General features: G+C 43.4%; 1 protein-coding gene across 2 annotated transcripts in view; it reads left to right on the top strand.

The window, feature by feature from the left end:
* The window catches only part of OGFOD3 (2-oxoglutarate and iron dependent oxygenase domain containing 3), a 92106-nt gene that overhangs the window by 417 nt on the left and 78932 nt on the right, over positions 1-12757 (top strand). For both annotated transcript variants that reach the window (XM_074972006.1, XM_074972007.1), the window contains exon 2: positions 3116-3333. In XM_074972006.1, the coding sequence (XP_074828107.1) occupies positions 3116-3333 (218 nt within the window). The remainder of the gene's footprint in view (positions 1-3115; positions 3334-12757) is intronic.

Here is a 12757-nt window from a genome sequence, read left to right as displayed (position 1 = left end):
CCTGGCGGCTCTGCAGGGGGCTGCTGTGCGGGGCGACGCGTCCCCGGCGGCGGCGATGTGGCATTAAAACAGCCCCACCCCGCCGCTTGTCCCCGTGGGCCCCGCGGGGAGCTGGCACCATTGCGAAGGGAGCTGCCCATCCTGGGACGTTGGGGTCCCCATCAGCAGAGTGCCCGAGCGCCACGCAGCCTCCCACTCCCCAGTGCCTGGCTCCTCCGCACACCCCGGGGAGCTGGGGATGGGGACCCGAGGCACAGAGAGGCCAAGTGACTTTCCACCGTTACACAGGTAGAGCAGGGCTTTGAAGCTGTGTCCCAGGCTTGCATCCTGCAGACCTGATCACCCTACCTATGGGTGAAAGTCCATGAGGCAGTCTTTCTCTTAAGAGCCCCGCTGGGAAAAGATTGGGCAGCCCAGATCTAAGCCATGCTGTGTTCATGAAGGCCGTACAGGTGTTCAGAATACCGGTAATACTACCCCTGAATCTTCATGATAGCTGAAATTTATTCCTGTATCCAAAATTGTTAGCAAAACTAAAATTTGATTGTATGAAACTTGACCTTTGTGAAGGGTTTGGATGGTTCATTGAGACTTTACCTAATGTTTGTTTCCTGTAGTAAGTTTTGCAAGAGAAGTACTGTTCCCCAAATAACAGGTCAGGAATGGGCAGCACCCCATCCATTGGATATTTGTACCTGTTTTTATTAGGTTTCAGAGTAGCAGCTGTTTTAGTCTGTATCTGCAAAAAGAAAAGGAGTACTGTGGCACCTTAGAGACTAACAAATTTATTTGAGTATAAGCTTTCGTGAGCTACAGCTCACTTCATCGGATGCATGTAGTGGAAAATACAGTGGGGAGATTTTATATACACAGAGAACATGAAACAGTGGGTGTTACCATACACACTGTAACAAGAGTGATCAGGTAAGGTGAGCTATTACCAGCAGGGGGGCGAGGGAGGGGTTGGCTTTTAGTGTTATGTATAGACAATAATGTTATGTACGTGCTATTCCATTCAAAACACTGTTGCATAGTTAAATGTGCAAATCAGCAAATACCATCGTGACATATGTCATAATGGCCAGACCTGAGTGGTACTGTGACCCTGTTCAAGTATGGGTGTGTTGCAGTGCCAGTCGCTCAAATTTGTAGGGGGTGGGTGTAAGGGTTCATGGGCTAGGAGGGTCAGGCTGCTGGTGTGGGGGGGAATGCTTGAGAGAGGAAGAGAAGGTTCAAATATGGGGGATATCTATGCCCCCTTACTTTAAATGGCACTCTGCTGTTCCTGTTTGGTTAGCAATAAAAACTAAGTGTCTAGGTAAAATGGGGGTGAGGTAGATGTGAAGGGAGGGAGCTGCTCCATTTTTTTCCTCCTGCATCTTAAATGTGTGTGTGTGGGGGAAAAATACATTAAATGGATTTATTTTCTTCTGGATTTTTTGTCTTCCTCTTGGCAAGGTCACTGTTGGAAAGCCAAGTTCTGCCTGTTAAGAGTAAGGTAAATTAATTGCCATTTTTAGAGTTTCATTGTGATTTAGAGAGGAGCCAAATGTTTCTGAAAACATACTGTAAAATGGTTTGGAATCCTAAACCATTGGAATGCAGAGAGGATTAAAAAACAGCTGAGCTCCATTATTCTGGCTCTGCATTTTAGCAGGGCCTCCTGGTGGCTGTGATGGCAAAGCCTGGTGCATGCCTGGGCAGTTTTGCAGGGGAAAGAGAACAAGTAATGCACCTGTTCTTTGGAAGCCAGAAAAAGGAATAAGAAGGACACTTTTATCTGTTTGTGCTGAGTTTCCTCCTTTAGCAGGGCTGAATCATGCAGCCCTTAGGTGCGAGTAACTCCTGTCAAAGCAAGTGGGGAATTTTGCCTCTGTGAGGACTGCAGAATTGGGCCCTAAATCTGGCTAGTGGGGGCGTGCAACACTGCTGCTGGAATAAATGGCATTTATATTATATTGCAGGACATTTTTAAGTCCTTCTCACCTCTAAAGCTAACATACAACAGGCTTCAGGCGAGTGTTAGATCCTAAAGTCTTAAGGATCAGGGATGACAAAGCTCCATGTGCAGCTCTGAGCATCTACAATTTACAAGAGTTCTGGTAACTCCTGCTGGTTCCTCTGGAAACAGACCCTGATTGATGGAAATGGTGGTGCGGGGTGGGCGGGTGGGTAGGGGAGACTTTAATCATTTAAAAAAATCAGGAATGGATTTAAAACAAATTAAGAAAAATTAATAATCCTTCCAAGTCTGGCGTGAGCCCAGATACTCGCATGTACTTATGTTAAGAATCTGCAGCCTTATCACGAGGGCCCTACCAAATTCATGGTTCATTTTGGTCAATTTCACAGTCATAGGCTTTAAAAAATCATAAATTTCATGATTTCAGCTATTTAAATCTGAAATGTCACAGTGTTGCAACTGTAGGGGTCCTGACCCAAAAAGGAGCCCAGGGGGCGGGGGGTGGTGGTGTTGTCACAGGGTTGCTATGGGGGTGGGGGTTGCGGTACTGCTACTCTTACTTTTGTGCTGCTGCTGGCGGCAGTGCTGTCTTCAGAGCTGGGCAGCTGAAGAGCAGCAGCTGCTGGCTGGGAGCCTAGGTCTGAAGGCAGAGCCACCGCTATCAGCAGCACAGAAGTAAGGATGGCATGGTATGGTATTGCCACCCTTCTGCGCTGCTGCTACGGGAGGCGCTGACTTCAGAGCTGGGTGCCTGGCCAACAGCCGCTGCTCTCTGGCTGCCCAGCTCTGAAGGCAGTGAAGAAGTGAGGGTGGCAATACCATGACCCCCCCCCCCTAAAATAACTTTGTGATATCCCTCCACAACTCCCTTTTGGGTCAGGACCCCAAACTTGAGAAACACTGTTCTCCCCCTTGAAATCTGTATAGTATAGGGTAAAAGCACACAAAAGACCAGATTTCACGGTCCATGATGCATTCTTCATGGGTGTGAATTTGGTAGGGCCTGCTTATCACAGCTTGTTGATACAGGGCTGGGAATGTTCATCCAGCTGATGAGCTAGCTCCCAAGGTGATTCCTAATCACTGCAGCGCAGAAGGGTGTATAAGATTGTTACTTGTTTACACAGGGATTTATCTGTGTTCTGTTCTTAGTGTGAGGAAAAGCAGAGCCCACCAAGAATCACGGAGGAAGTGGCTGAAAGTCGCATTCCTAGTCTCCTCTGCTGTCCTCGTTAGCCTCTTGAGCTGGAGCTACTTGGTCAGCGAAGATGGGGTCGCCGAGGTTCTGGCTCATTTCAGCGAAAGTCTGCAGGACAGATTCATTGAGGTGCCCTGCTCCGAGGACTATGACAGCCATAAAAGATTTGAAGGTATTTGTACATGAGTGTCATGGGGTAGGGTAGTCCTCTGATGCCACAGCAGGCTGGCCTCATTTCCACTGGAGTCCCTAATACTCACCTCTTCTCTCTGTAACATGTACCTCATCATAACTCACATGTTCCTTGACTTCCCAAATGCTCAAGTCTCTTATATCACTCCAGGATCTTCTGGTTCCAAAAGCACTTTGCTGTCTTTCCGTGCACCTTCCCCACCCCAAACTGCTTCATTAGGGCAGTGTGAAATTAAACTCTCTGCTAAATCAGTTTCTCATTCCTTTTCCTGCTCTGCTGACTCCCCTGGTGGAAGTTTGTAAATACAATTCAGGATGTATAATGGAACTAATTGTGGGTACTGCCTGCACTGTGAGCACATAGTAATCACACAGGCACCAACTTCTGATACAGGTTGTTTCCAGAATCATGTGCTTTAAGTACTGTAGTTAAGAGCCAGTTTCCCCTGCAAGGTTGTCACTGATAATGAAAACATAGCTTTGCTATTGTCAATGCCAAATGCAGTAGGCATGTGCATTCTGTCTCTGGTTACACATCCCCTTCCAGGTAATAGGATCAGCTCCGGAGACTGCTTTCTCTCAACTAGCTACCTATTTCCCCATCCACTTATGGTTACTTTGGGTTCCTGGTGATGGAGCTTCTAGAGATAGTGAGATTTCCCTCTCTTCTGGGGTATGTGGTATAGCACAGTGACTTATGAGTTCTGGGATTCCTTGGGAAATGGGGAAAGTTCATACTGGAATCTCCCAGAGGGTAGGCTGTCTTCTGCTCAGGCTCTGAGCGGCACTCCCAGGGATGTGTGAATAAGCTTTTGATCTCCCCTTGGTGTTAAATACTTAGGTGCCAATCTGGGCACTGTTGATCTGAAACGTAACCACTGTGGCAAGGTTAGATGATTCCTGTGACTCTCAAACTAAACATGATGCACACTCAGGGGCTATGTAGTTCCCACAGCATCTGTTGCAGTGGAATTTTGGCATGGTTGGTGTGGCCCATTACACCTGCAGGTGCTGCTCTTTTTGGATTTATTCCATCTCCCCAGGTTCAAAGAAAACACTATATTGTAGATCTCCACTGGAGGAGCTTGCTGGGTTGAGAAACTTCTTGGCTCTGGATATGTGAAAATACTTTCCTAATTCATAGATCTCATCACTAAAAGGGACCATTATGATAATTTAGTCTGGCCTCCTGCATAATGCAGGGTAGAGAATTTAATGCAGTCATTTTGCTTCAAGCCCAATAACTGTGAGTGAGCTGGAGCTGGACTCAAATTATTTTTATTCATCTGATTATTTTTTTTGCTGGCCAGCAATCCCCCCTACCCCATCCATCTGTCAGAGGAGCTTCTCAGCCTGGGGGCTTAATCTGCCCTTGAGTTTGTATTTAATTCTGGTGTCTAGGTAATCTAGTCGGCTGTTACATTTAACCGTGGGGTAGAAAGAAAAATTGCCAGGGTTCTGCTTCCCCTCGCAGCACTGACCAGGACACTCCCTAGATACTCCTGCACTATGGACTAGTTCTGTACACATTTAGTTTTGTATTATGATTGAATTATTCAGCCCAGATGATGTCTTTATAGGTGCAGAGCCAATCACATAAAGGGAGAGTAGCTTTAGAACTACATTAGAGCCATTCTAAAACTGGGTAAAGCAAACCTTTCACTTTGTTTCTGGGCTATTAGATGCTATATCTCTCTTCACCTATAACACTTTATTATTTTTTTTACCTGTAAGTGGTTATTTTTTAAAAATCTGGCCCTATATGCTATGTTTTCAAGAAATCACCTGTGGTATCTGATGTTTTTCCAAACACCTGCTTTATTAACAAGATAATTCAATTTATGTTGTGATGTGTATTGAATTTTGTGGTTGGTCAGCTCTTGTCTTTTGCTTGGTCTCCACAAAGGGGTGATGTTGAGATGATTAAAGAAATATATTCCATGCTACACTGTGTCAAGGCCAGAAAGCTGCTGTCATTCCAAAGGTAGTTTGCAGGTAGCTTAGTGACTCAGAAAAAGGATGATTACATTTAGCCAGGTGTGCTGCCAAGTTGGATTCAGCTCCAGAGCTTTGAGTAGTTTGCTGGAAACTGTACTTTATACCTTAACTGTTTCATTCTGCTTCAGCCTAACATCTGCTCCTTTTGGCTGTTTGCCAGAAGTTGGCTCCTCCCTGCATCACTGTTTGATGCCTCAACAGCAGTATTTACAATGTTCCAATGGCTTTTATCTTTACACTCCTGTCCCCCTGTCCCGGCAGTCACCATCCTTCCAGCTCAGGAAAACTGGATGAGTTCCCTCTTGCAGCTCATCAGCATCATTTGTCTTAAGAGTTTGAGTGATGCAAGGGCATTTCCATCCATGTCCCTCCCCCTCTTCTCTAGGTTTACCTGCTTGTTTCCAAAATGCTCCCAGCCCTTGCTGTTAAAAAAGGACACAGACTTGGTCAGGGGTATCTTCTGGGTCTTGATTTTTAAAAAAAATAGTTTATTATTTTTTAAGAGGGTAATTAGGCAGCAAAATAGAACTACAAGTCCATCCAAAGCCAGCAGTAGCAGCATGTAAAATCCCCGAGCACAGAACTGTCAATTGTTATCATTTTTGAAGTGCAGATTCAGGGAAGAGTTAAGAAGATGAAGATTATTGCACTCTGGTATTGAGTCCGGTTGCAGCCCTCTTGGGTTTCTCAGCCTGGCAGTATCCTGTGGAAGCTTGACACAGTTTCTTGTAGAAGAACCCAAAGGTTCTTTTAATCCAATGTTGAGATATAGCAGAAGAACCATCAATAAAATTTCTCATTTGTTAAAGTGATCAGTTTTGATACTGTCTGAACTCTGATCATAGCCTAACAGCAATTGCAAACACTTAGCCTCCACTCAGAAGCCCAGACATGGAGCAAACCACTATTGCTAGCTCTTTATTTACATTAAAACTAGCCTGTTCCACCCTTTTTTTGTTTCATTACGGAACAAAATCTGACTGGTTCTGTTGTTCGTTACTTGTATGAGGCATTCACTTATTTGCCATTGCTTATCCAAAGCGCTCATACACACATCCAATGACCATTAAAAGTATATGGATATCGACCAGCAAGCCACTAGATGTTTTCTTAGATCTGTTTAAAAGTTAGCGTTTCTTATGGACTTAGCCAGTTAGGAGTTCTTTTGCACCAGACCCAATAAAAGGTGGCTCATAATGCATAATAGTGAATTTGTCTTTGACACGAGTTAACTTTTCCAGGGTTGTAACCTCCCAAATTGTTTCAAACCAGTCAGTTACAGATAAGGACTATACTTCCTCTTTCTGCCATAATGAGTGGAGAACACAAAGATGTAATCAGCTTATTTGAGGGAGTAACCTGTATAGGTAACTACAACCTAGCTGTTTTTGAACTCCACTGCCGACAAGGGTTGCTTGAAGCATAGTCCAGAAAAGTGTATATCTTTCCTATGGGCTGTATACAGTGTCTCTGCATTGCTCCTTGGCTATTTGAAAGAGAGACAATGAAGTAGGTATTGGTCTTGATGGGATTTTGGAGAAACGGCACAGGGAAAGCTGGAGGTATTTGGAGGTAAACATGGAGAGTGTGGAGTTGCTGTCCATAAATCAGAGGTGCTGGTTCTGAAAAATGAGGCTACTGTGTTTTTTCACTCTGTCTTAAAATGCAAAAGCAGAGTGGTGGCTATAATTTCACTCCTTAGCTTTTGCTTTAAATTATGTTTTTATTTATTATTGGAGCCAAAGCTTAAGGAAACTGTTGCTATTAAATATTTGAGGCTGTATTTCATGAAGTATATACAAATAACATAATGGTCTGTCATCTGCTGTCATCAGTGGCTACAAATGTGCTGAATATCCCTGCCTTTAACAAAGATTTAAGTTCTTGCAAACAAGTAAATATTTTATGCCGACTTTCCAAAGTTCACCTAAAATCCATGTAAAGATTCAAATAAAGTTGAACATTCAGATGCTGGCCTAGGTTTCTGTTAATGTAGTTTCCGCATCCAGACTAGTACACCATAGCTTGGAGTTTTCAGCGCTTGCGGTGGTAATTCCTGCATCCAGTGTGACAACAATAGGAAACTCACAAGAAGGCCTCCGGCACCGGATTTTGAGCCATTATAATGGGTTTTAAAGCATTGTGCTTCCTGCCTGCTTCAAATGATATTGTAATTGGCGTCACACAGCTTAGAGTTTATTCCTGACCATTCAGTGGTAGTGAAGATCCCTCATACGGAAGTTCAGAGCATTGCTTGTCAGAGGATGAGCTCCTGGCTTTCTGTATTTAGGGAATAAGATGTGGTGCATCATGATCATAGGAATTATGGTCTGCATTCTAAATTATACATGCAAACCTCTCTTATGCTGCCTCCTCAAAGTGTGCTTTTCACTCTAAAGTTATGGTGGTGGTCATGGTTCTACTGATAAACCGTCTGTGTAGATTGTTTTCTGTGTTGTAATGGTACTTCTCCCTGTCAGTGATGATACAGGTCCAGGTCGTAACTTCAATGTGACATCATCCAGAGGTTAGAGGAGAGGATACAGAAAGGCAGACGGGAAGTGTGTGACCAGTAGTATCAGAAGAGCCAGCAACTAGGCTGCAAGTATTGTTACAGGAATGTCATCCTAGCCATCTTTCCCTCTTGCTATGTTGCTCTGAGATGGGTTGCATCAGTTGAATTTTGTGACAAATGACCTTCTTGCTCCTGGGAGAATTCCCCAGTAACCACAGCCTTTTCATTGTATGGTGCCCAGGCATGTAGCTTTTCAGATAAAAAGTAAGGTGAGGAGGTCTGACTAGCTGTATGGTGTTGAGTACATTCTATCTTCCTCCAACATGCCGAATAGGTTGTGTGATTGCCGTGTCTCTCTGACTTGTTGAGTATCTTGATATGTTCTTCTTGATCCTTGTCAGAGAGAACATGCAGCTTGCAGTTTTAAAGCTGTGATGCTGATAGTATACCACTGAATGTCTTTGTATCAACTGGATGCAATATCCCTAGTGATACTTGAAACCCTGTGAAACTACTCCCCCATTTCTAATTTCATTGTGAAGGTGAAACCAGCTTTCTATGAAAATTTTTTCTAGGAAAACTAACAGAAGTAAAAGAATTTGGTGAGAATAAAGAACAGAATCTGGAGTAGGGGAGGGCGAGGGAGAAGTTGAAAATATCAGTATATTTTAAAATCTGTCTTCTAAGTGTTACCATTTACAGTGCATCTGTGTCCAAAAGCGGGACCTTTCTAATTGATAAAATAATCTTCAAACAAACCAGCTCCACCCTCTGTTCCTGCCTAAATTTACATCTTGTGTTCATCTCTTACTGTCAGGGCCTAGCTGATTGACTTACTCCTAAAATATCTTTATATTGCTTACATCCAAGCTTGTAAATCTTTGTTACCTTCAGAATACCTTCGGCATCCAGCTCTGTCTTGATCACTCCTTTGTCAAAGCTCTTATTCATGTCGTCATCTCCTATTCTGTGGTTTTGCTAAATCCTGATTCACCAACTTCTATCTCTCCGTTTCTTGAATCTCAACTCCTCTTACCTGCAGATTGTTTTCGTTGCTCCTCCAGTACCAGACTAATTCTCTCCATGGTAGGTGGAAGGTCTCCCCGCCTCCCCTCGCCCTCAGGCAGTTTTTGCCATCTGGAAAAGCCTCCCAGCTCTTCTGTGATCAGTTGTCCTCCAGACTTTCTTTAAAATCCCAACTCAAGATCCATCTTTTCCCCTTGGCCTATGGCTTTCAGTCCTGTTCTCTAGTGAAACAATCAAGTTCTACTTCCTGAATTTCTAGGCTTCATGCTCAGTCATTCTTCCTGTGGCTTCTATTTCCTTCACCACTGGTGTATTGGAGCTACAGTTACCACTTGGAACATATATTATACAAGAGGAAAAAAAAGGAGTACTTGTGACACCTTAGAGACTAACCAATTTATTTGAGCATAAGCTTTCGTGAGTTACAGCTCACTTCATGGGATGAATTTGTTAGTCTCTAAGGTGCCACAAGTACTCCTTTTCTTTTTGCGGATACAGACTAACACGGCTGCTACTCTGAAACCTGATATTATCCAAGGTATTATTGGTGGTAATTGTTGCAAAAAGATTCAGTGACGGTTCTGTGTGGTTCAGCCTGTTAAAAATAAAGTGCCTGGTAGTTTACACTAACAGTTCTGGGAACCAAAATTCAGTCCCTTTTTAGCTGCCTCTTAAAAACACAGCAACATAGAATTCTTGTGTCTTTTGGCGCTGGGCAGGCAAAAATCTTGTCAAAAGGGTTTTGGTTTACAGGTTTGTTACAAATTGAGGCTATAGGGCACCCACTCAAACCTGATGTGATAAAATCATGAGAGTTGGAAATACACAAGTCTCGCAGTATTTGGTGTTCTGAAAGTCCTCAGCTCCTGGAGTCAAGTGATTGTGTGAAAATTTCAGCATTTTTTAAAGAAAAAAGGTAAATTTGTAGTCTTCCTGATTTCAGGGAAAATCTTGAAAACTTGCCTCAATGTATTTCTTTAAAAAACAAAAACTGGCGATTATTTGGGGCCTGAGTTATGATTTTTGAATGCCTGTGATTGGCATTACTACTGAGTGCTCTTTATGACCTGCTCGGTCCTAGTAGTTCATATTGAACATTCTCTTCTGATCCAAAATACTGTAATTTCCGCTTAGTGATAGTCTCGGATCCTGTTTTTCTCCCTGTTAACCTATGGGGGTAATGGGAGAAAACTGATGCAGACCATTCCTTTGGTGTAGTAGCTAAGCACAGTCTTTGATACATTCCTGCTGCAGTGCAAGGTTCTTTGCTGGCATTGCATTATGAGCATGTTGCATTTTGCATGGCATTGCATATTGAGCAGTGCAAAATAGCACACTGACCGTCCTTATAGTCTAATTCCCCTGACACTTCCCAAATAATTGATTATTTGCTTCTTGGAGTATGAATTGTCCAGCAGATTTTGGTGATTTATTGTTGAATACTCATGGAGCACACTATTAATCATTCTGGTTTGTAATCCGGTCAGATGTTCTTTCACAGGGATTTGTTACTGGGCCTGTCTGCTTAATTTTTACTCTTATTGATTTAGAGGAAAAAAAATCTTTTTTTGGACAATGCAGAGAGAGATGGTTGATGGGGGTAAGCAGGAAGTACTGAGCCATGAGGATGATGTTTGTTTGGGAAAAACAGGTCTGTGACTGATCTGATTGATCATTGGAGAGAGCAGACTGTGTGTGTGAGTGAGGGGAAGAAACTGTGTGTGTATACATGCAATCTACTATTCAGGGCTTCAGGTGCCTCTGACAGATATTTGAAACAAATCATAAAACCAGCAGCCTCCTCTTATCCCCAAACAAGAATATAGTAATAAAAAATTAACAATTGGAGGAAAACAATAGCCCACGCTGCCCACCAACCGCATCCCTCCTTGCTTCTTTCTCTCCCCTAAGCCTTGGAGAAATGGCTGGACTTTGGAACAGGGCCAGAAGGCTGACAGATATAGCTATTTCTCACCAAGGTGAGGACAGGAGTTTTGTAATGCCTTTTTGCTGTGCCAATCGCCTCTCGTTCCCATTGCCTTGTGGTCATCTGTTCTTGCTTGCTGCTGTTCACAGTTTGCCTGATGTTGTTGGATTGCATAGATGCATTAACTGATTTTTTAGAAGTGCCTTTCCTCTCCCCCCCCAGCCCCTCTCCTCCCCCCCCCCCCCGCACCTTTTTGTGCTCTGGTGAGTAAATAATCTTCTGAGAGAACTCTGTTGACAAGCAGTAAGCATACTGGCAGATGTCAGCAAATATGTGGATCTAGGCTTTTCTATTGCTTTATAATTACCCTCCATGCCCCTGCAAAAAAAAAATAAAAAAATCTATAAAATGCCAAGTCTCAAGGACTCTGTGGCTTACAGTACATTTTAGTTGTTATTCCTGCCCTGAAGCGACTCTGGATTGGACATCTGTGATTCCTCAAGGACTACTAGATAAAGAGTGTATGAGATTTGTAGTGCTGGCTTCTCTTTTTAATTTTTATATTATTGCCGTATTCTGTAGAAGTGGATTTTAAAGGTTATTTGCCATGTAATTTGAAGCTGTATCCCCATGGTCTCCTATCTTCTGTGTCTCACATAGTAGCAAAGGGCAATTACTTGAATAATTGGTTCACATGCGCGCAGTATAAAATTGCAGAGCTGATGGAGTCTTCAATGTCCCAGTTATACCCTTTCTGGTGCTTTTTCAGGCAATGGAGATGCCCTCTTGGACAGTTACTCTTATAAATGCAATTAGGGCACCTAATGCCTGGGAATTATGCATCCTGCCTCTTCTCCATGGTTCTATTCTTGAGTCTGTCTTTCTCTCCCTACCCTTCATTGCTTGCCTGCTGACTTTCTGCCACACTTCCTTGCAGCTGGGAGGGAAGGGATGGTTAGTATCATCTCACATCATCATTTCATGAGCTGGCTTCTTAAATCACAAAGAATATTTAGAACTCTTTACCACCAAGATCTTTGCATGGGGTTGACTGCAGACTTGCTTAAGGTCAGTCCTGAAGCTGGATCTCTTAAAAGGTGTTGCAAGATTCAGCTGGTATGCACTCCATCCTAATATAGTTCACTTCCACAGCCCTGTGTGGCAGTCGTCATTCTTCCAGGACAGTTGGACTGGTGGGCCCTCCCTTTACTTGCACGGGGCTAGTTTGCTCCCCATGGCAATCCAGTCCCTGGCCTTTCTGTTGAGACTGCGAACTACTTAGATTGTAAGCTCCTTGGGGTGGGGACCATCTCTTTGTTCTGCGTTTGTACAGTGGGGTCCTGGTCCATCCTCCTAGGTGTAGGATAATACAAATAATAATTTCTACGGCGCTAATTGTGGTGGTATGTTGTGATTTGGGATGGTCATCGACTAGAAACTACACTGAATGACAAACCCATTGCACATAGGTCATTGGACAGTAAATTGTTTCAGACCAAGGCTGGATTTGAACTGTTGACATGAGATGAAAGGCTTTGCGTAGAACTGCCAGACCCTGAACTATCTTGTATTATTTGACCCTGCTTGCCTGTGGGCTGAAATGCTGCATGTGGGGCCAGGTCAGCCAATATCTTTCTGCATTCCAAGGACGATTATGCAAGCGGTAATCTTTGCCTTCTTTAATTCTGCCCTCGGGAAGAAGTGAGAGGTCATTATATATTTCCCACTTCTTATTTCATGCATACAGGGATGAAGTACAGTGTTTCTGATACAGTTATACCTGACACATACCATTCTAAACAAAGGCTAACTTCTCTGGCAAGAAGTCTTAATCTCAGGGTAAGTCTACACTACGAAATTAGGTCGAATTTATAGAACTTGGTTTTTTAGAAATTGTTTTTATATATTCGAGTGTGTGTGTCCCCACAGAAAATGCTC

The sequence above is a fragment of the Natator depressus genome, chromosome 14 (genome assembly GCF_965152275.1).
Source record: "Natator depressus isolate rNatDep1 chromosome 14, rNatDep2.hap1, whole genome shotgun sequence".
Taxonomy (NCBI): domain Eukaryota; kingdom Metazoa; phylum Chordata; order Testudines; family Cheloniidae; genus Natator; species Natator depressus.
Note: the sequence above shows the minus strand (reverse complement) of the source record. Positions and strands in the feature narration are given on the sequence as shown.